The 22,047-nt window shown below is 33.0% G+C and overlaps 1 protein-coding gene across 4 annotated transcripts in view; it reads right to left on the bottom strand.

The window, feature by feature from the left end:
* BRINP3 (BMP/retinoic acid inducible neural specific 3) overlaps positions 1 to 22,047 on the bottom strand; it is a 399,028-nt gene that overhangs the window by 196,026 nt on the left and 180,955 nt on the right. For all 4 annotated transcript variants that reach the window (XM_059413324.1, XM_059413327.1, XM_059413325.1 and 1 more), the window contains one exon: positions 6,568 to 6,758. In XM_059413324.1, coding sequence (XP_059269307.1) covers positions 6,568 to 6,758 — 191 coding nt within the window. The remainder of the gene's footprint in view (positions 1 to 6,567; positions 6,759 to 22,047) is intronic.

Here is a 22,047-nt window from a genome sequence, read left to right as displayed (position 1 = left end):
CTGGGATCGAGTCCCACATCGGGCTCCTTGCTCAGCAGGGAGCCTGCTTCTCCCTCTGCCTCTGCCTGCCATTCTGTCTGCCTGTGCTCTCTCTCTCCCCCTCTCTCTCTCTGATAAATAAATAAAATCTTAAAAAAAAAAAAAAAAAAAAAGAAAAAAAGGAAGAAAAAGAAAACATATAACCAAATTTATAAAATATGAAAACTTAACATTTATCTTTTGATTTAGTTGCCAGAAATGTCATTATTAAGATCTATTGACACAGCAATTTTAATCCCAATTTCTTTTGTGTTATATTCATGACTAGTTACACAAATGGCTTCAAATCACTTTAGTAGATAACTGCCTTATAAACAATAAATATTTAATTAACAATATTATTTTAACTTCCATTTTTTGAAAATTTTCTGTACCAAAAAAACATGAGAAATAAAAATAGAGGGAAAAAGAGAGATGAGAGACAGATTGAAACAAGACAGAAAGAGACACAGAGAGAACAATGGATATAACTAATCTCATGTAGTATATCTTTATTTTTAAAAACCAGTATGGCAATTTTGTTCCCCTCTTCAACATGATTGTTTTTATGATTGCCTGGAATGAAGCTTCAGAAAATATTTCTTTTTCTTACTTTTAGCTCCTTTTCTTAAAAGAGAATATGCATTCTAATAGAGGAAATAGTTCCGTCCATTTTTAGTGAGAATTTCTATTTGCATATGTTTTAGCAGATTTGCTTCTTTAATTAAGTTACAATTAAAATAGAATAAAAGGAATTTGTATTTCCTAAGAAGAGACCAAATGAAAATGAGAAACACAACCACTGATCAATTTTGAAAGAAGGTGGTATATACCATAGAATTAAAACTATCTGTGGACACTTTATACAGAATGTAATTTATATAGATAAAAGTGAGAATTGACAATTTCTGAAATTAAATAAGGATATTTGGAATCTTACACTCCTAGGGATGCAAGACAATTTTTAAAAATCGAATTGCTGTCGTATCTATACTGTATCTTATTGTCTGACTTCTGGCTTCTGTCCTTGAAAGATATACACACACAAAGAGTATATGGTTAAACTTGCAAGCTATTAAACTACTTTGCAGCCATAGTGACTTATACACTAAGTAGTGATTGAGGTAGTATTCATTATTTTAAATAACTATGCTAGTAAGTTAATGCTACTACTCAGGACATCAATCATTTATTTTTCCATTCTCATAATGTTGAAAATGTTTTCTTTATATAAACAAAATTAAGTATCTGATGATATGCTTAAGTTGAACACTGTGGTAACAAGATACATTCTCATAAGCACTTTCAGAAAAAAAATTAAAGACACATATTTAAAAATAACTATTTCTACTAAAAGTTAAATTATGACTTTTAAAACTCTGTGCATTCAAATACCACTTGTCAGGGCGCCTGAGTGGCTCAGTTAGTTAAGCCTCTGCCTTCAGCTCAGGTCATGATCCCAGAGTCTTGGGATGGAGCCCCACATGGGGCTCTCTGCTCAGCAGGGAGCCTGCTTCCTCCTCTCTCTCTGCCTGCCTCTCTGCCTACTTGTAATCTCTGTCTGTCAAATAAATAAATAAAAACTAAACAACAACAACAACAACAACAAAACCCTCTGGTCAAACAGGACTTTAATGTTGCTGAGAGTGAAAAATATTTTCTAAAGTTGCAAATGAACAAATCTTAAATCTTAATATATGATCCATTTGTCCCTAGAATGAATTTTGGTTTGATTTTTTAAAATACCTCTACTGACGAACCTTGGTGGCTCAGTTGGTTAATTGACTGCTTTCAGCTCAGGTCATGATTCCAGGGTCATGGGATCCAGCCCCAAATCCAGCTCCCTACTCAGCAGGGAGTCTGCTTTTCCCACTCCCCCTCCCTCTGTTGCTCCCCCTGTTTGTGTGCGCTCTCTCTTTCTCTGCCCAATGAATAAATAAATCTTAAAAAAATAAAAAATAAAATTAAATATCTCTATCAAGTAAAGAGTACTTTTTCCTGCACTCCTCTCCTTGGGAAGGTGTTTTGTCCTTGCATTCTTGACTGCCTACAGAAGTCCTGTGAGTTAACAGAAAGACTGGTGTAGGAAAGGGACTGATATGAGTAACCCTGCGTCTTCCTCTTCTTCAAGATGTGCCTGTCGGGGCACCTGGGTGGCTCAGTGGGTTAGGCCTCTGCTTTCAGCTCAGGTCATGGTCTCAGGGTCTTGGGATTGAGCCCCGCATCCTGCTTCCTCCTCTCTCTCTCTCTCTCTCTCTCTGCCTGCTTCTCTGCCTACTTGTGATCTCTGTATGTCAAAGAAAGAAAGAAAGAAAGAAAGAAAGAACACAAATTTTGGTCTGTTCTTCACTGTGTGGGGATTTAGAGAGCCTAGGTTGATATGGGAGCCATACAAACACTCCTGTGACTGTGGGTGGCTCAGGGCTATAATGGTGACTGCCTGGACAAGTCTCTATAATACTGGAGGTAAGGGTCCTATTTTAAATTATTGTAAATATTTTATTACAACATTTTATAATATCATAAGTAAATTTTTGGGCTGCATCTTCCTTAGTCTTTTTTGTCTTTTTAAATTGCTCCAGAACCTAAGTTTGGTGCTTAATAGTAGGTACCCTACCTCTCATCTTTGAACTCAGCAGTTTTAAGCTCTTGTTATTTTTTTCCTATTCACTCATTTGTTGTTGTTGTTCTATATTCAGTACACAGACACACTTTTATTTCAGTATTTGTCATATATTGTACTATAGTGAAATATATTATAAAAACAGTCATGAAATATATTCTATAGCTAGAAATCAATATATCCCAGTAGTGCAATCTTTTCCAAGATTGATTCTTCCTATTGACTAGCTTATTTTAGATATTTAAACAGTGATGGAGTTTAGATATCATTATCCAAATAGAAGCAAGCTGAATTACTATATTGATAAATAGTCTGAAAGCTATAAGATGAAATAAACGTGAAAAATGATATATATTGAAGAAGGTTTTTTATAATTTATTTTTCCCTATAGGGAGATAATTCAATCACTGGCTTTATCTATCATAAAATATCCCATTAAAGGCTTCAAGTATGCTACCCAAAGTTTTATGTCTAAGTCAATAATATGATGTACTAAATAACTCAGGGAAAAAAGACATTTTTCATTTATTTTTCATCACTTTAATACCGAGTGTATTTCACACAACTTATTTTTTCAAATGTTTAAAATGTTTGAATTTAGTTCCTGGTTACTTAGGAAGCAAAAAATTTACTGGCCTTTTGTTTAAAATGTTTGCTTATATACATGATGCCCTCAGTGTGTTAATATTACGGTTGTTACTTAGTTGGTTAAGGAGAAAGCAAAAGAGAAAAAGCTCTAATTAAATACCACAAATCTCATTTTTTTAAAAAATGGAATAATAAGATTTCATGTTCAACCAGGTAAACATATAAAGTTAAAATATACCTAGAGCAACAATAAAAAAAAAAAAGTTTAGTATAATTACAACAGCAATATTTTTAAAAATTGCCTGAAATCTACCTGGTGTACATTTTAATTGCAAATAGTTTATATCCTTTAGCTATGTAAATAATTTCATGGATTTTAGTTAACTTAGTAACATCACCCAGCAGAAATTCCTGAAAGAAATTATAAATAACATTTAGAGGGGGGAAAAAAAAAGAATTCCGATAGAAAACACTAGGAAAACTAAATGCAAGGAGTATCCAGCCTGGAGAGAGCTAGGGAGTTCGGCAATTCCATGTCTTCCCCTCCCCCACCCCACTCCATAATTTGCCTTTAAGAAAATGCTTGAACAAGACTTTTAAATAATTGCAGTAAAACAATTTTGAGAGGACATATTACTGCCATTGAATTATCAACCTGAAGAAATGATTTAATCCTACAAAGGATTTTTAGACCATGTTTATACAAACAAAAACATACACAACAAAAACTAATCTGAAAGCCAAAATGTGGCATCTACAATGCCAAAACAATGAAAGTAATCAAAAAGTCACCATGATTTTAGTACAAGGAACAAATATGTCTGTAAAAATCACCTCTGCTTTTTATCTCTTCTACCATTCCTCTGTCACTTGTTTCTTTTCCTATTTGGAGAATGCATTTTGTGTTCTGAAATTCTGGATATTACACATCGTTGACATAAATGTGATGAAACCCAGTAAGAGTACAAGACCACTGAAAGGAAGCTGTAGTAATCATTTAATTTTCAGTTTTACTTCCTATTTTATTGCATTAATAATCATTGCTACTAACCATACAGACACAGCTTTTAGAGAATCAATTTTTATGACTACTGGAATATTTTATAAATTTTTTCTATCTTCACTTCTGTAATAATATTAACAATAACATAAATAATTAATTGCATGTATAAATTATGCCACACATTATGCCGAAACTATCTTCCTGCATCTACATTAATCTTCCACACCCATTTTACTCTCCTACTTTCTCTTAAAAGAAACTAACAGAGAAGTTACTTAACATTTTAAAAATTTCACAATAAAATAAAATAAAATATTTCACACTTGGTTAAAAAAGGGAGGGGAAGTCAATTTTCAATAACAGGCTGATCTCTTTATCTTATAATTTTAGCACTATCCACTTATGGAAGACAGAGATCATGTGTTTTCTTGGCTGGCCTGTTCTGTCTACCTGAATCATTTACATTTCCTCGCTTTAATTCCTTGAGGTTATATGACCGACTTGTATTTACTCACTGTGTCCAGAAATCTCCTTTTCCAACCTCTTCATGCCTTGCTCACCTGCTCTTACTTGCCTCCTCATTCTCTCCAATTTTGTATCTTTGTTTGTTTAACTGAGTGTTTTGGCTCTTTGGATTTGGTTTTCATTCAGTCTTCTTGAATTAGATCTCAGTTATCGTCTACGCGTATCATACTTTTGACATCTATGTAGTGAACTTGAACATCTCAGTCTCTAAACAAAGTGTAGTTCCTTTTATTCATTTTAACAAATATTTAATGAGAACCTATTATATGCCAGGCACTTAAAACTATGGAGGTAAAACTGGTGACAAGTACAAGTAAAATCCCAGTTTTCAAGAAAATATGCAGGAATGACAGATAATAAGCCAGGAAATGAGTAATTAAAGAATTTCACATAAAAGTAAAGATTATAAAGAATACAAAGAAGATCAAGATATAATAGAGACTACTGGTGGACCACTGGGCATCTTCCTGGTACTAGGCACAGGGAAACCCTCTATAACAAGTAACATTTGAGCAGAAAAAATGTCCCAAAACATTTGAAGGTCACTGTGGTTGAAAAATAGAGCATGACGAGCAGAGAGAAAAGTTGAGGTCTGTGGTGAAAGCCAGTATAAGACATTTCATGTAGTGCATTATACACCATAACAAGATATTTGGATTTTATTTTAAGTAGTTAATTATATGTTTTAGTTGACACAGGGAATGATTTGACCTTATCCAAATTTTAAAAAGATCTGTGTGGAGTATGGACCTGGGGCATATTCTGGGGAGAAATGTGGTGGTGACTTGGTCTAGGATGGTCTGGGTAGAAGTCAGAAAGTTTTGACATAGGATATATTTTGGGAGGAAAAAAGTATTGGTATGACTTACTGACAGACTGGACTGACAGCTAAAGGAAAGAAAAGACTCATCTTCTAAGGTAGGAAAAATGAAGAACTGGTGGCCTTTCATATTACCGCACCACTGGTGTGAATCTGTCTGTATTCAGCACACTTACTGAGCCGCAGACAAGGAAGCAGGGAATCCCTGTTTTTATGCTAATGGTATTCTGTGCTCTTTATTATAGTAAAGAGTAACATCCATTTCTAATAAAATGGTTGTACAAAATGGTTGGATATTCCTTAAAGACACACAAAACTAAATACATGGAATTTTGGGATATATTTAAGTTTTAGGAAAATCACATTTTCCCTACTACATTACCTCCTCAAATATCATCTAAATGCAGACTTATATATCACCACAATAAAACACATATTTAATGATATTAAAACCACAGATTTCTTATTTCTTACAAATTTATAAATCGAAGAAGTGACATCATTAATCTCTACTTTTATTCAATTATGCATCATAATTGATATTTATGGATCATCAACTCTGTATCATAATCAACCACAATCAGAAATACTAAGGAGTGTTAAAAAATGTAATTGTAGATCTTTAACGTTTGCTTCAGAAAACTTTTTCCTATTCTCTGTAACCAGGAGTGATGATTTCCACCCGTGACTTGACTGTTAATTATTCATTTTTTAAGCAAAATTTGGCCCGTTACCTGGCATTATAGAGTGTAATAGTTAATGACTGTATTTAATGCATGCTATTTTACTGCAAATTGACTTCAGGCAGGAACTAAGTAATAACCATCTACCTTACCATTGTGAATACCATAGAAGGCATTTAGGAATAACTCGATGGATAGATTGAATAAATGAATGAATTCTAGAAGTATTCAAACTGAAGCTTCTTTTCCTGACTGACAGTTTTAGCCACAAACACACATGGGCACAAATATTTTCAAAGAGTCATACCTCCCAAAGTAGCAGATAGCAAGAAATGTGTCCCATATTTCTTGATAAGGTTTTCTGTGATTTGCTGAAGGGTAGGTCGGCGTCCCAGAAGTCTTATGTTGCGGAAGAATTCAGGAGCAAGAGGGAGAGGGGAGCCCAGGAAATTTCTTCTCTCAACGGCAAGGTTATTTACTTTCCAGCGGCCAAACTCCCTGAAAAGCAAATTCATTTTTATTCATAAATACATAATCTATCTGAATGTTTTCATGTGAAAAGTTCACTTGGTAGTTTCGCTAGGGTCACCACATTACAATGAGTCTGGCCTGTAATAATATGTCATGTGCTATGAGTAGGAGAAGCAACATTTATAATTTATGTAACTGGAGTGAATATTCTGAAACCAAATCATATAAAGGAAAAAATAAGCCCCTTAAACAGCTTCCACTGATTTTTTTTTCCCCAAGAAAATATATACTCATAAACATGATTTTGTTATGCGTAGGACATGAATGCAGGGCTATTTAAAAAATCACCAAGGTAATATTTTTATTATTTTGTAAGGGAACTTGTAAAAAAGAGAATGAATTTATTTTCATAATTCCGATTATTGTTTTCTCTATTCATTTTAGAGGGGGACCTTGTAAAACTTCAAGAATATTATAAAGCTCCTGGAGAATTTAAAAAACATGATCTCAAAAGAAACATTTTTTACAGTAATTATTGCTTACAACATATTTTGAAACCTAAATTCAACTTGATCAGCAATTTCTCAGGATGCAAAACAAATTTTCAGGTAGTTTTGGCCAAATTGAAATGGAAGGTAGAGTTTTAAATGATTTACACATTAAAACATAGATTTATACATTTATATTGAGTTAAAATCAACCTAATGATACTTTAGCCAAGAACTATGGTGAACTGGATTTCCTGATTAACTGTATTTTTTCTGATGAGTGGTCTGATAAAAATCTTAAGTACCTTCCATTGGGAAGAATTCCATCCACCAGGCTAAATACTCCCAGGTATTTTATTTAACTTATTACTATCTAGCAAGTAAAATTTTGAATAGATATTGTATAAATATGTGCCATATTCATACATATTTTTCCTCCAAAAAATGCCTGCAGTGCACCAGCGAACAGTGAATGATAAGAAGATAAGTCAGTGAACCAGACCAATACTGTCCCTGTCCAAATGGAGTTCACATTCTAGAGAAAGTTTTAAAAATAAATAAAAAAACAGACGTTAAATTAAATTTTAAACAAATGTCACAGTGTTGTAAGTGCAGAGATCTACCACAGACAGCCTACTGTGATAAGCCACAGAGCTGTGGGCAGTGGGGACCTGTTTTACTTTCAGAGACCAGAAACGGCAACTCTGGAGAGGTGGTATTTTATACTTAGGCAGTCTCTGAAGGGAGGGAGGAAAAAAAAAGTTGCCAAAGGAAGTGAAGCAGGGAAAAGATTTATACAGAATAAAGAACAGTAAATACTTGAAGGACAAAGAGCCATATCCCTGACAGAGCCTCTAACTGGGGATATTTTGCTCACGAGACTCACATTCAGCAGCCCAACAATCCACTTGGTCTTTTGGAAATTAAGTATAAGATAAGGTTCACTCAGGGATCTACGGAAGACTTCAGCCTGAGAACAAGTGAACTTAGTGGTTCTTTCATTGAGAGACTCTTGCCATCTCCTCCATAAATCAGCTGATCCACACAGTTTTCTCTACCAATGGTTCTCCAACTTCAGCACCTCTTAGAGTTGCCTGGAAACTCCACCCCAGAGTTTTCTGATTCATTAGGTCTGAAATGGGATCTGGAAGTTGCATTTTCAACAAGCAACACTAATGTTGCTATTTGGAAAAAAATACTAATTAGAAAATTTAATGTATTGTCTTTAAAATTTTCTTAAAGTGCTCTATTCTCAGTAAATGTAGAGTTCTTAGAGATACTATTCTAGATTTACTAATGCATGTTTCCTCAGAAGACAGTATGGATGTCCTTTATCTTTCAAAACCTAGGTTGATATTAACAATTTTTATGTCTTTTCTTTTTATAAAAAAGTTACCTGTATTGATTATACATGTATAATACATAACACATTTTTTATATTTTATATATTCTAAATAATGTATACTATATAGTACATGACATATATTTATATATGGCTATATAGAATTTCATATATGTTTATATATATATATTTTACATACTTTTTATATTATATATAAATATATATTAGAGTATTCTAATTCTAAATTCCAATGTTTATTAGAAAATATATTGTATATGTAAAATATATAATATAATCACATAGAATATATGTATATTATAATTTATTATATATTACACACAATGTATTATAACTATATATATTATATGCATATACTTATATATTATTATACTTGCATATTGCATTATGTGTAATATATATTACATATAATAAAATAGCTATATAAGTATATACTTATATATGAGTACGGTATACTTTTTATTTATATCATATGTGTAAGTATATATTCAGAATTGTGAGGAAGAATCTTTAGATAAAACATTTAAATTGTAATATTTTGTGATATATTTCAAGGTATATAATCATATAATGCTTGTAAGAAGTTACTTATTAAACTGTGATTGAAATAATAGTTGCTCAATTCCGAACTTTAAAAGCTTACCCACAAAAACGTACTTCTTTAATTTGCTGAAAAAATTTATAATTTTATCAAGGAGTGACATAACTTTAACTCAAAATTGTGGTGTTATTTTTCTCCATGATTTAAAGTGTTAAATATATAAACTCACATGCATGTATTTGTAGACTAACATGTAGACTAATAAATGAATTAATTGGACTTGAAATAACCAAGAAGATTGATTCAATTGTGATATTGTAGACACTATATAAACCCTTTTAAAATCACAGAATATTTCATACTAGATAACTGTTGGTAAATACACATTTGAAGTGTTCAATTCTAGTCTTTCTTAACAATTATTTAATATACAGATAAAAACCCATGATCTATTCTGACCTGACTTACTACTTTCTTTAGTTTATTCCTCTTAAATTTGACAAAAAACAGATATAATATGAAAGAACTATAGCATATTTGTGTCATTTTCTGAAATCAGTTTTTAACACTAGTTTATAAGAAAATATATTAATTGTTCACTTTTATTGCCATTACCAGAATTCTGCTAGCCTTGTAGATGAATGTATGAAAAAACTTCATCTCCAAGGCTCAGAGATTATAGTAAGACAGATAAAATGCAAATGAATAAATTTCATTTCAACCACTTTAAAATATTTTTATGTACAAAAGTTTAACTATGCAGTAGTTTATTTAACATAATTCCTCTACCCAATTTATCACTATCCTTTAATGTAAGTATAGTAATCTAACTTTGAATATGTTTTCTCTTCTCCTAGATTCATATACCATGGAAAGCTATGCAGACCCTAAGACTGTGGACAAGCATTCCAGGAAGCTGTCAGGTGCTGAGGTAATATGCCATCTGTAAACTTTGATGATTTTATAAAATCAGTTCACCTTCCAACGTTTCAGCTGGACAAAACACTTGACCATCCCATCTCATTATCCGCTCTGTCACTCAACAGCCAAAAGTAAAGGACAAGTCTTGCGAAGTATGATTAAACTCAGACTAATACTAAGGCAAATTAGCCGAATGACTAACTAACCAATTTAATTAATTAATTACTTTTAAGAAATCTATTAGTGTTAGTAATTATAGCAAATCGTTTCTTTCTTTCTTTCTTTCTTTCTTTCTTTCTTTCTTTCTTTCTTTCTTTCTTTCTTTCTTTCTTTTTAGATTTCATTTATTTATTTGACAGACAGAGATCACAAGTAGGCAGAGAGGCAGGCAGAGAGAGAGGAGGAAGCAGGCTCCCTGCTGAGCAGAGAGCCCAATGCGGGGCTCCATCCCAGGTCCCTGGGATCCTGACCTGAGCCAAAGGCAGAGGCTTTAACCCACTGAGCCACCCAGGTGCTCCAAATTATTTTCTTATCTTGAAAGCTCTAGCTAAAATTCTTCTCCTAGGGTTGCCTGCGTGGCTCCATCAGTAGAGCCTCTGCCTTGGCCTCAGTTCATGATCCAGATCTCAGGGCCCTGGCATCAGCTCACATCAGGCTCCCTGCTCAGCGGGAGCCTGCTTCTCCCCTTCCCTGCTCCTTTGCCCTGTCCCCTGTTCATGCTCTCCCTTGCTGTCTCTCTCTCTCAAATAAATAGATAAAATCTTCAAAAATAAATAAATAAAATTCTTCTCCTAGTTTTTCTTTTATATTTTGTATAAAGAATAAAGTAATATACTATGCTTTAATGTGTACTTCTGTGTGGGTGTGTAAAATCATAAATGTTGACCTGAGATCTCTCATTTCCACTCTCCACATTATTAGTATGTATTGTAACGATACACGATCACTGCTATAATAGCTACAGATTTTTGGTGAAAACCCAGACAGATAGCACTGAAATAATCCTGAGAAGTGGTGGCAAAAATCACTTTAAGTAAAGGAAGTCATACCTGAACAATTAAGTACCACACTGAGCAGTGAACATTAGGTATACATACAAATACTCAGGGTCCCTTCACCCTCGGCACAGGATAAGACCAGTTACTGGTGTCTTTTAAAATCAGTGTGGCCATGTGGCTTACTTTGACTAATGAAGTATGCATCTGGCTGGTCCATCAGTCTGGGATCCTAATAAACAATGATGATTCAAATCTTCATCCCCCAACCCCACCCCTGCAGCTTACAGGGGTGAACAAGCTCATGAACTACAAAGAAATTTTGTCATGCAAAGCTATCAAGATTATGGGGTTATTAGTTGGTTTATTTGCTTGCTCTCTAGTAATATAATCTAGTACATCATAAGCAACATACAGTAGTTTGACTTTGGGGTAATTCGAGAAGGCAATAAAGAACTAATGGTTGTATATAAATTGGAAAATTATGGATGCAGGTTTTTTTTTCCTCCCTGAAAAAAGATAAAATTCACTTCAGTTGCAACTAGACCATGCGTTCATTAAATCTTGGAAAATTTAAAAGCAATGGAATGCTGAATTGAAAGCACGCTGTCGGGTATGATTATTATAATGAGAGCATTTTACCTAAAGGATCTAAGGATTCCATCTAGATTCATTATGTTTATATTAAATAAGAACATTGTTGCATCTAACTGAATACTCCATTCTACCTGAAGCCTTCACAGTACATAAATATTTTCCCATCATAACCTTTGGAGGTCTTTAAATGAAATAGGCACAATCATTAGAGTTTAATGTGACTCAGCCCCTTTAGAAGAAGCACTATTTTGTGGAACACCCAAATGGGCTATAAACAGTTCAGCCAGAACAGTACTTTGCAAATGTTTTTGTTGGCTCTAAGAAGCCTCGATTAGTTGATTAAGTTGTATGTTTGCCTGCTAAAAATTCTGACTTGCAGGCATCTATTATTATGTATGTCTATGTAATGTTTACTTTTCTACAACAATATTTATTATAATTTTATCTGTACCCATTTAATGTAAAAGATTGGAAAGCAAGAATGACATCAACAGATTCCATTTAAATAATGATTACATCATTGCCATATTGTCATTGACCTTTCTTATTAGTATTTAAATTCCATGTGAATACAAAAATGCACTCTGTGTATTTAAAATATATTAACTACCATAATTTCTTTCAAATTACACATATATATCCAGTTCCTGGAAAATATAGATCCTGCCACTGTTGCTTTTCAATTCAATGCCAAAGGAAAAGAAGGAACAAAAAAATTGACAAAATCAGATGATACAGTTGCTGAAAAGATTTACCGTTAACTACCAATTTACACTAAATAAAGTTGCTTATCTAAGTCTAAAGAGGCTATTATTGTATTATTTTTCATAACACTACATTTGTTGGCTTATAATTTTGATTCATTCAATATTAATTAAATTTGTGTTCACAACAGAGTATTAAATAAGATATATTACCCAAGCACTAATGTATGGCAAACAAATTCTGCCTGAGAATCATAAATTGACTTGCCAATCTTGTGTAGCAATATCCTTCTAATTGCATCTATAAAGTCATACTGATCTTTAAAAATGCCACTAATAATCAATACTAACTCCCCATAATTCTATTATGTGTAACTGTTATATATATAAATGGTTCTTTGAATGTTCTTTCCTTATAGCTTTCATGTTGCACAGATGATGCTGTTTTGCATTTGGCCTGGAAAAGAGAGATGTTCCTAATGGCCTGGCTGACTGTAGCTCTGAAGCTAGTGTTTTTAAAGCAGCTGAATGCTAAACAGTTGGCAGAGTAGAAAATCCACTTTTTTTCGCCCTCCTGCCCTTTGAGACAAAACAATTAAAAAAAAAAATTAACAGTAGCGAGTTTTTAAATCTTGAGAGGTCTTTTTAGATGAGGCTAGGAATTTAACACAACGAATTTATGCAAATAAAATACTGGAATGAATAAAAGACCAATGAAAAAATGTAAATTGTGTACATGTAGGATTTTTGAGAAGCACATTTAATGACTATAGTATTTTGAAAGAGCAGCCAACAGGAGCACCTGGGCTGCTCAAAGGTTAAAGCATCAGCATCGGCCTTTAGCTCAGGTCCTGATCCCACGGTCCTAGGATCGAGTCCTACACCCAGCTCCCTGCTCAGCAGGGAACTTACTTCTCCCTCTCCCACTTCCCCTGCTTGTGCTCCCTCTCTCACTATTCTCTCTGTCAAATAAATAAATAAAATCTTAAAAAAAAAAAAAGAGCTGCCAACTCATCGTTGATTAGAGAAAACAAATTAGAAGAATTGCAACAGAATATTGCCCCCACCCCTATAAAACAGCAAGAATTAATTATAGGTGTAGCTTCTTATCTATATCATGAATTAAAGAAAATGGAGGTAGAGTTACAAAGAATTTTTTTAAAGAATTATTTGTGGCTAGTAATATATATTCCTAATTATTTAAAAAGTGTTAAATTTTCAGGACCATAAAATGACTGAAAATTAATATTAGCTTATATAGTTTTAAGTTATTTCTGTAATTTAATAGATAGGGTTTTAGTCAAATTTTAAGAGAAATACCACAGAATTTAGTTACAATAGTCAATGCCATTATTCCCAAAGGTGACTTATTTAATAGAAACATAAAGTTACCACATGCTGTGTCCACACAGATATATATACATAATATAGTAATTTATTATTTACATCTAAATTAAATCACTCTTTTGAGCAGATGTTAGCAAAAGTATTGATGTAAAAAATGTAGATACATGCTGTCAATGAAGGACTTTCTAAATTGAAGACAAGGAATTCAGTAACAAAAGTTTTTCTTTCTAAATTTTGGTACTGTAATTTAACACCTGATACAACTTATCACAATTCTCCATCAATCACATTAATATAATACAGAGATTTGGTAACTATTAATCAGTATAGAGAAGCCAAGAGACAGATACAACTAGTTAAATTAAAATATTCTGATTTTTTCTGACTCAAGAAATAAACAAATATCAAGGTCCTTTCTTTACATTTATAATTTAAAAGATATTTATCTTGGTTAATTAGCAAAAATATTTGCATTTCACACATTAATTTAACTATTTTAGGGAGGTAATGTCAGCTTTTCAAGAGAAATTTAGGAGTCAGAATGCTGAAGTTTCAAATCCCTCCCTCACCAACTCAATTCACAAAATTCAAAGTCCTGTAAATTCTGGCATATTCTTAACCTCACTGACATAAAGTCATTTCACTTAGGTACATACAACTAATAGTAGATGTGTAACATTTAACTAAAATGGTACAGGGGACATGGTTTACCTCTTAGCAAATTTTGGCATGTGTATGCTTGTGAAGTCATGAATTTTTGTCCCAAGATGTCAATTCTTTAAATATATATAAATATTGATCAAGATCATAATCCTTAGAGGAAATAAGTGGTCAAATTAACAAAATAATTTATAAACACAGCCATACTCAAAGAATCTACAGGGGCACCTAAATGGCTCAGTTGGTTAAGTGTCCAACTTGATTTCAGCTCAGGTCTTGATCTCAAGGTGGTGAGATCAAGCCGTGACTGTGTCAGGTTCTGTGCTCAGTGCAGAGTCGGCTTGAGATGTTCTCTCTCTCCTTCTCTATTTGCCCCTCTCCTTGCTCTCTCTCTCTCCGTCTCTCTTTCTCAAATAAATAAATAAGTAAAATCTTAAAAAAAAAAAAAAAGAATCTGCGGATTGCTCTTCTTTGTCCAGGTACAGACTAATAAGTTAAATGCTCATGAGGAAGGTCATTGCTAAAAGAAGAGTTAACAGCTAATGAAAAATTAATCTGCTTTGTGATAATGTCTTTAAACATTTAAGCAATAAGTTCATTAAGATTTCTTTATGATGGTCCAGTCTCTACCTTAAATATTGGATCAAACATTCACAAACTGTGGATTATGACAAGTAGCTAACCAATTAAATATTTGAACTTGCAGTAAGTTACAAATTCATATGCTACTTCATTTCAATAATATAAGGTAAAAAATATAAGATCAAGGGTCATTCTCTTTGAGAGTAATTACAATTTTTAGAGGCAGTGAATATAAATTGTTAATCTTTTTAATGGAATTTTTTCATAATAAAAATTAATTTTAAATATAACTCAATTTAATAGAATATATATTTTTCCTGAAATAGGTTTTAAAATGGCTTAAATAAAATTCTTCTTAAAATGTTATGATTTTCCCACATGTTAAGGGAATTAAACTTGCTATTAATTTTATGTCTTTTGCATTAACACATAGAAGAGAGGCTGGATATGGTCTATTACAACAAATTTTCAGAAAAAAAGTGTATACTCTTAGATTTACAAGGTGTGAATTATTATTCCCCAAATTATAACCTTTCAGCCTGAATCAGGCTTGAGTTGTCAAAATGCCACTTTACACAAAAAAAAGCTTGTGAAGCGTAAACTGGCAATGTCACGTTTCTCTGGATATTACCCTTAGAATTTATGGATTACAAATTGAAATTTATTATCTAACAGGCACTTAGCCTTCCTGTCTTCTATGCTTGAGAATTATACAAAATAAATTAGTTAACTATCACCCACTATATACATACTTCAACAGGGAAACTGCACTCATATTTACCACACCAACGGAGTCCTCAACTAATGGCTATATATACTCATAGCTGAGTATTTTTCTTGCTCCTAGTAACTAATATATTGGTGTAGTTACTTGATTAATACCTGCCTTCTCCTTAATGCAACAGGCTCAAATATATGCTTTCTTTTTATGGCCGTGTATTTTTAAGACTGAGATACATGACCTGTAGTAATCATTCAATTTATACATACTGAATCAACAAATGAGCAATGTTCACATGTGAGCTAAAATGAAATGACTTAGTTATATAACTAAGATAGGGATGGGGTTTGTGACTTGTAAGCATACACCTTGGCTAAAATTCATACAACACCAAACCTATTAGAAGAACGTATTTCTCAATCATGCTCTTGGAATGTTCAAGTGACTGAGGGACATTAGGAGTTAACTGTTAGCTAAAATGAGAATCATTAATGACTAGGAAACAACCTACTCTTGTTAAATCTAATATGTATGGATATTGAGAAAAATGTTACCGTTATCTGTGAGTGCCGTAAAATATATAGTGGTGGTGTTCATAGGCTTGGTTAGTGGGAACTTTGTGGAGAGAAGTCCTGCCATTTCCATTATAAGAGTACCTTCATCATTCACATCGGTGTCACCCACATGGAAAGGAAAGAAGGCTGATTTATATAAACCCAATTCCCATCTCACCAGGGAAGAAATAAATACAGAATATATATAAGTGGACTAGCTTTCCACTACTACCATTAAAATATAAATTTTTTACCTATGAATTATTATTTTTTTCCCATTAACAAGCAATAAATGTAAAGTTAAAGTTTGGAAGGTAAAAAACAAAATGTTCAAATTAACGGCAATTTAAAATTTTGATTGGCAAAAACTTTTACCTCAACATAACATTTGGAATGATAATCTTGTGTTGAAAGCAAAAATCTATGAGGTTTAAACTAGTGCACTGGGAAGACATGCTCTTCTTATCTACTTTCAATGAGTGAGAGAAACTTGGTGCCAATTATCCCTCCAAGGATGTTCACCTACCAAGAGGTTGAATCTGAGGGGATTTGACACCAAAACCAATGGCTTTAACTTTCTTATAGATTAAGAGAAACTGGTGATTGAAAAGTAGACTTTAACAGGAATGTATGATGTGTGTTTATATATGTGTTTATGAAGGTACTGTCTGTGGAGAGTATATAGTGAAAGAAAAATATACAGACAAAAATATAGAAAGAGAGGGAGAAAGAGTAGGGGAAAAGTGGGGAAGAGGTAAGTAATCATATGGGGATCAAGTGAGAAACATTATTATACCAACATAAATAAATATAAATATAATGGAAGCAAAATGACAATTATAGATTAATCCTATATTATCCTGACTAATGGATATCCCCAAAATAGATAATGCAAATATCTGCTTGGTAGAAAAAGGTAAAGAAACTTTGGGAGTAATTCATATTTCTTAGAAAAGGATGGTAGAATTGTAGGAAACAAGGATTAAAGAGGTCTGTGAGCAACTGCTTTACAGGTGACATAGTATAGTCCAAACTCCATACTCAAAAGTACAGAGAATAAAAACCCTCAGAGGGAGAAACACAGATGGTAAGAGAAAAAATATATTCTTAGATGGGGTCATCCAGCAGTTCTGAGGAGACTCAAGGATGAGATTGGGAAGCTGATGGGAAAATCTCTTATATCAAACAAGCACCAAGCTGAAGGATGCTGATATGACCCCAGTGCACAAGAAGGGTCCCAGAGACACAAAGAGTCCTGTAAAGCCACAGGGATATTTAAATTCCACAATAAAAGTTTAACATCACTCAACGTAAAAGGAAGCAGTGCACCACAAGAAAAAAAAAATCATGGTTTCTACAAAGGGATATTATGTCTGATCACTTCACTGTAATTACCTTTAATGAGAAATAGGCATGTAAAAAATTCTTGAACATAATCTATCAATTCTTTTAAAAAATGTCTCCTCATAATTTGCTTTAAAAAAAAACAAACAGGTTGCTAGAATGCTTAATAGTTCAGAACACTTACATTTGGAAAAAATCTATCCAAATAATGGAAATATCTGGAAAGAAAGATTAATCACAACAAAAAGAACTGATCAGATGTGCTACTTATCTAATACGCAAAGTAAATAGCTAAGCTTTATTCAACAAAAAAGTGTTAACATACTTAGAAAAAGAGAACACTTGAGTGGGATTCAGGGGGGCAGTCTTCTAAAAGAGAAAAGACTGAAACCTCCTAGAACCACAGAAGGTTAAAACTGAGCATACATAGTATTTGGTTAAAAGAGAAGAAAAAAGAGTAATAAAGGATGCACCTGTGATGATAGAGGAAGATTGGACATTGATAAATATAAGAATCATGAAAAACACCTTTAGAAGTTTTTATTACTTTACTGTTGACACTGAAAAGGAAGTGGATCAATAAAACTAAAATACTGATGGACCTGTACCATGGAGAGTCCCTCTATGGGACAAAGGAAAATGGAAAATAAAAAGATGAAATAATCACAGAAGTATCCAAGGAAAATTTATAAGAATGAAGGGAGATGAGAGAAGACTGGGAATAGGGTCAATCTGAGGACACGCAGATTGGTTAAAAAGAGGAAAAACAAGGAAATAAAAAGGAGAAGATTTATACTATCTTGAAAGGAGAAATCAAAGTATTTTCTACATTTCACCTCAACATTACAGGATTGATAAAAACAATGAAAATGCATATATACAACTGATAGTTTCTACTTTCCATTTCTTGCCCTGTCAACATCATCAGTTTGAGGGTTTTTTGTTTGTTTGTTTTGTTTTGTTTTGTTTTTTATTTCATTTGTGTATTTTAAATTTTTTTACTTTATTTATTTATTTTTTAAGATTTTATTTATTTATTTGACAGACAGAGATCACAAGTAGGCAGAGAGGCAGGCAGAGAGAGGTGGTGGGAAGCAGGCTCCTTGCTGAGCAGAAAGCCCGATGTGGGGCTAGATCCCAGGACCCTGGGATCATGACCTGAGCCGAAGGCAGAGACTTAACTCACTGAGCCACCCAGGAGTCCCTGTTTTATTTTTTTAGAGAGAGAGAGACAGATTGGGGCAGAGAGGGGCAGAGGAAGAGAGAGAATCTCAATCAGCCTTCACACCCAGTGTGGAGTCCAACACAGAGTTCTATCCTACAACCCTGAGATCATGACCTGAGGCAAAATAAAGAGTCAGTCACTCAATGGACTGAGTCACCCAGGTGCTCCTGAGTTTTTTATATATATATATATATATATATATATATATATATATATATATATATATATAATTTATAGTATATAAATATACTGAAAATAGTATTTTAAAAAATAGTATTCTGAATCACAAGTATAATGAAAATATGAAAAGAATAAATTGCAGATAAACATCTTAAATAAAGGCAAGATATTAATAATATTTCAATATATAGTTAGCATTAAATTTATATTCATGGACACTTAAGGTCCAATAGTGATGTCTATGGTGAAATATAACATGAAAAATAGCTGACATTTACTAAGCAATTTTTATGTGACAAATGTGAAGAGTTTTCCTGTCTCCCTTACTTTCACACACAATCAGGAAATAAGTATAAGTGTCAAATAAGAAAGTCAAATGCCATACTGACACATGCAAATTTGGGTGCAGGAAGATTTAGGGGAAAACACTGGCATAAACATAGAACTCCAATTTTCAAGTGATTTGTTTATCACCAAATTAATCCCTGGTTACAGAGGGTCTCCATCTCCTACAGGAAGAAATTCAGTTGCTAAATCTCATTTTGAGTAACTGATGTTTTGAAATAGGCAGCAGGTTCAGTTACAGAGTTCTAACTTTCCCAGAGCTCTTTCCTGTAAGACCATAGATGCAGCTCAATTCTCTAAGATTGTCTCCTGTCTTTTCGATAAATGGCTCTGTGGGAAAGTTGATACCTAGAAAATTGGAGCACTTTTCATCTTGGCATGAGTTAATTCATTGATTAGATATTTATTGAGCATTTATCATATTCCAGAACTGTTGTTAGACACTATTGATGTACTTGTTACTGTTATTAACAGAACGGCTAGCCAGCCAGGGAGAGGTGAGCAATTTTATCTGTACACTGGCATTGTGTTTGTTTGATCTGGGACTTTTATGTATACCTAAGGTCACAGGAATAAAAAAAGGAATAATTGTGCACTTTAGTTTCATGCAGTGATTGTAATCATCTGGCATAAAGCAGGCATTCAATAAATACTCCTTGAATGAATGAATGAATATTTGAATGCAATTCTTTTTTTTTTTAAAGATTTATTCATTTATATGAGAGAGACAGAGAGAGGGAGTGGGGAGAGGGGCAGAGATAGAAGGAGAGAAGCAGAATCCCCGCTGAGTGGGACCCCAATTTGGGTTTGATCCCACAATGCTGAGAACATTGATCTTGATCCCTCAATGCTGAGCTGAAATCAAGAGTCTGACCCATAGTCCAGCTGTACTACCCAGGCACCCCTTGAGTACAATTCTTAATATGATTAAGTTGATTCATAAAAAATTTTTTATTAAATGTTTTATTGGTATAATGGTAAGATTTCTATTCACTTGTAAAAAACCAATAGAGAACTCTTATACTTTTTCCAGTTTCTTCCAATGATTACATCTTACACCACCATTGTATAACATCACAACTAGGATAATGGCATTGATACTGTCAAAATACAGAACATTCCCTTCTCTGCAAGGATCCTTCATGATGTCCTCATCTAGACCCATATACTTTCCTCCTGACCTCCAGATTCCTGACAACCACTAATTTCTTCTCTACTTCAATAATTTTTATCATTTTAACAATTTTATATAAATGGAATCATACAGTGTGTAACCTAGTGGCATTGGTTTTTTCCACTCAGAATAAATCCCTAGAGATTCATTTAAGTTGTGGCAGCTATCGAAGTTTGTTCATTTTTCCTGCTGAATAGTATTGCACGATATAATTGTGTCAGTTTGTTGATACAATTGTATCAATTGTTGAAGATATTCAGATTGTTTCTAGGTTTTGGCTACTACAAATAAAACTATCATTTACATTTGTGTACAGATTTTTGTGTGATCGTAAGTCTTAATTTCTTTGGGATAAATGCCCAGAAGTACATTTGCTGGGTTATATGAAGATTATAGCATTTTACATTATCAGAACCAATGTTTAAGTGGAGTAATTTCTTCATGCCCTCCCCAGAATTTTTTGTATTTTCTTTTAATTTTAGCCATTTTGATAGGTAAATGTTTTATTGGTATGTAGTTATATCTCATTGGGATTGATTGCTTTTTAATAGCTCATGATATTCATCATGTTTTCATGGGTTTATTTGTCATGTATATAATCTTCTTCACTAAATATTTGGTCATATCTTTTGCAAATATTCTATCTGAATTTTTTAATGTTTAATTTTGATAGAAATAAAAAGATTAGATAGAAGATGATAAATAAATAGATATTGGTCTTTTATTACATATGTGAGTTGCAAATATGTTCTTGCTTATATTTGCATGTATATAACTTAAATTTTTACCCTCTTAACAGGATCTGCCAAACAGTAGAAGTTTTTAATACTGATGTAGCCCAATTTATCAAATTTTCCTTATAAGGATAAGGATCATGCATTTGGTGTCAAATCTAAGAACATTTTGTCTAACTCTAGATCTCAAAGATTTTCTTTCCCTATGTTTTATTGTTATCTTTTCATTTTCCTGACATTGTCTTGGAGAAAATAAGTTTTAAAATTAAACGAAGCCTAGCATATCAATTACTGCTTTCACAGATTTTGTCTTTGGTGTTATATGTAAAAAGTCATTACCATACCTCAGAACATCTAGGTTTTCTGCCTGTTGTCCTCTAGAAGTTATATAGTTCTGTGTTTTATATTTAGCTCTGTGATCCATTTGACCTACTTCTTGTAAAGGTGTGAGGTCTCTGTCTGCATTCACTTTTTTGCATGTAGTTGTCGAGTTATTCCAGCCCCATTTGTTGGAAAGATTAACTCTGCTCCATTGTATTGCCTTTGCTTCTTTGTCACTGGTTGGGTTTCCCTAGCCAGGCTACTCTCTTCTCCACAGCGTTCAAAGTCTTTTTAGGTTTGTTTTATACATAATATCCAGGGGGGTTTTGATTGTTGTACTTAGTAGGATAAACCAAGAAAAGTACATTTAATTTATTTTCCTCGAAGCAGAAGCTACTATAACAATGCTAATATTTTTAAATTACTTTCATTTATTTAATAACACATAATAAATATATAATTGTATTTTGAAATATGAAACATTGCTAAGAGGCTAATAATTCTATTAAATTGTAAGAAGTTA

This window comes from Mustela nigripes, chromosome 10 (genome assembly GCF_022355385.1).
Source record: "Mustela nigripes isolate SB6536 chromosome 10, MUSNIG.SB6536, whole genome shotgun sequence".
In the NCBI taxonomy this organism is placed as follows: Eukaryota; Metazoa; Chordata; class Mammalia; order Carnivora; family Mustelidae; genus Mustela; species Mustela nigripes.
Note: the sequence above shows the minus strand (reverse complement) of the source record. Positions and strands in the feature narration are given on the sequence as shown.